Below are 1,694 nucleotides of genomic sequence, written 5' to 3'. Positions count from 1 at the left end.
AAATAAAATAAAATAAAAATAAAGTAACACTCATAAATGTGATGAAAGCTGTTAAATATGCTCTTTTCAGGACGTATAACGCCAGAGTCCCCAAGACTGTGTATATATACATAGGTGTATGTATGATTATAAATACATATATTTAAAACTAAAATGAACACAATAATAAAAGATGACACGGTTGAGGATATGTTAAGGAGTTTTGGGGAAGGAAGAGGAAACCACAGATTCTAACTACAAATCATTCCCTGGACCACTCTGCACCTGCTCTTGTGACTGAACCTTGAACTTGGTGGGTCCTGACCGCCTCCTGATGGTCCAGTGCGTCCCTGTAGGGAGGTTCGTGTCTGTACTCACGCTGACTTCCTCACACTGTGTCTCTCACACAGTAATACACGGCCGTGTCCTCCGTCTTCAGGCTGCTGATCTGTAGATACGCTGTGCTGACAGAGGTGTCCATGGAGAAGACAAATCGTCCTGTGAATCCCTCAGTTTATGTTGTCTTTCCAGTGTCTGTGTTAATCCAGCCCATCCACTGAAGGCCCTTCCCTGTTTCCTGTCGCACCCAGGTCATGGCATAGCTGGTAAAGGTGTATCCAGAAGCCTTGCAGGAGACCTTCACAGACTCTCCAGGCTTCATCACCTCAGCCCCAGACTGCACCAGCTGGACCTGGGAGCGGACAACTGTGGAGAAGACACAGGGAAGATGGGGACCCTGCAGTGGCCTCAGCAACCTCCTCAGCCCTGGAGGCCAGGGGCTCCTTACCTGAGGCAGCTACCCCCAGAAAGAGGAGCCTCCAGCCCCACTCCATGCTAAGTGGAACTCGGACTCATTAGATCTGTGTGACCAGTAGGGCCATGCCCTTGATGAATGTGTTGAGGGGCAACGTGAGCTTCCTTCTCTGTGGGGCCCAGTGATCTGCATATGTGTCCAGCTCCTTAACACCACCTGGTCCAGATCAGGTATGAATAACCTGATGCCCTAGAGGACCCCTGCACCTGGGAAACTGAGCTGCCCTCTCATGTTTGGTGCCTGAAGTCCTACTTGTTAATAGTTAGTGACCCTTCCCCAATGGATCTGACCCTGGGAATTGCCTGGGTACAGAAGAACCCATTCCTTGACCCCAACTAGTGACTGTTATCCTTCCTGTGACCTCACATTAAAATGGGATAAAAGCTTCTTCTAAAGGTCTAATGCTGCATGTTCCCAGAGTGTCACTGCTTTGCCTGGGACCAGGCTCAGTGACTTCTCCCCAGACCATCACATATAGAGTCTCACACACTCCACTTCTCTGATCTTTGAATTCATCTTTCCAAGTCCATTGCCTCAGAAATGGACATTATTTCTGACACTTTAAGATGCCATCTTCATGTTTCCAACAGTTTTATTATTTTTTCTCATTAAATTGAGTAAAATTGAGATGAAGATTACATATTAATAACCACAACTATGTAGTTTTCTTATTTCTTCTCATATAAAGTGAAAATAAATGAACAAGTCCAGATTAATTCTTCTGCATATGGATGTCCAGTTTTCCCAGCACCATTTATTGAAGAGGCAATCTTTTCCCCAGTGTTCGTTCTTGTGGTCTTCATCAAACATCACTTGGCTGTATGTGTGTGGGTTGATTCCCAGGTGTTCTATTCTGTTCCAGTGGTTCGAGTGTATGTTTTTATGCCAGTACAATGCTGTT

At 45.7% G+C, this 1,694-nt stretch overlaps 1 gene segment (V, D, J or C); it reads right to left on the bottom strand.

Annotated features, from left to right (window-relative positions):
• Nucleotides 1-367: 367 nt before the first annotated feature.
• LOC103609771 lies at nucleotides 368-812 on the bottom strand. The segment is given in 2 exon segments: nucleotides 368-684; nucleotides 767-812. Coding segments are annotated over 2 exon segments (363 nt in total).
• Between the last annotated feature and the right edge of the window lie 882 nt (nucleotides 813-1,694).

The sequence above is a fragment of the Galeopterus variegatus genome, unplaced genomic scaffold (genome assembly GCF_000696425.1).
Source record: "Galeopterus variegatus unplaced genomic scaffold, G_variegatus-3.0.2 Scaffold10073, whole genome shotgun sequence".
Taxonomy (NCBI): domain Eukaryota; kingdom Metazoa; phylum Chordata; class Mammalia; order Dermoptera; family Cynocephalidae; genus Galeopterus; species Galeopterus variegatus.
The sequence above is the reverse complement of the archived record's forward strand: the minus strand, read 5'-3'. Positions and strand labels throughout refer to the sequence as shown.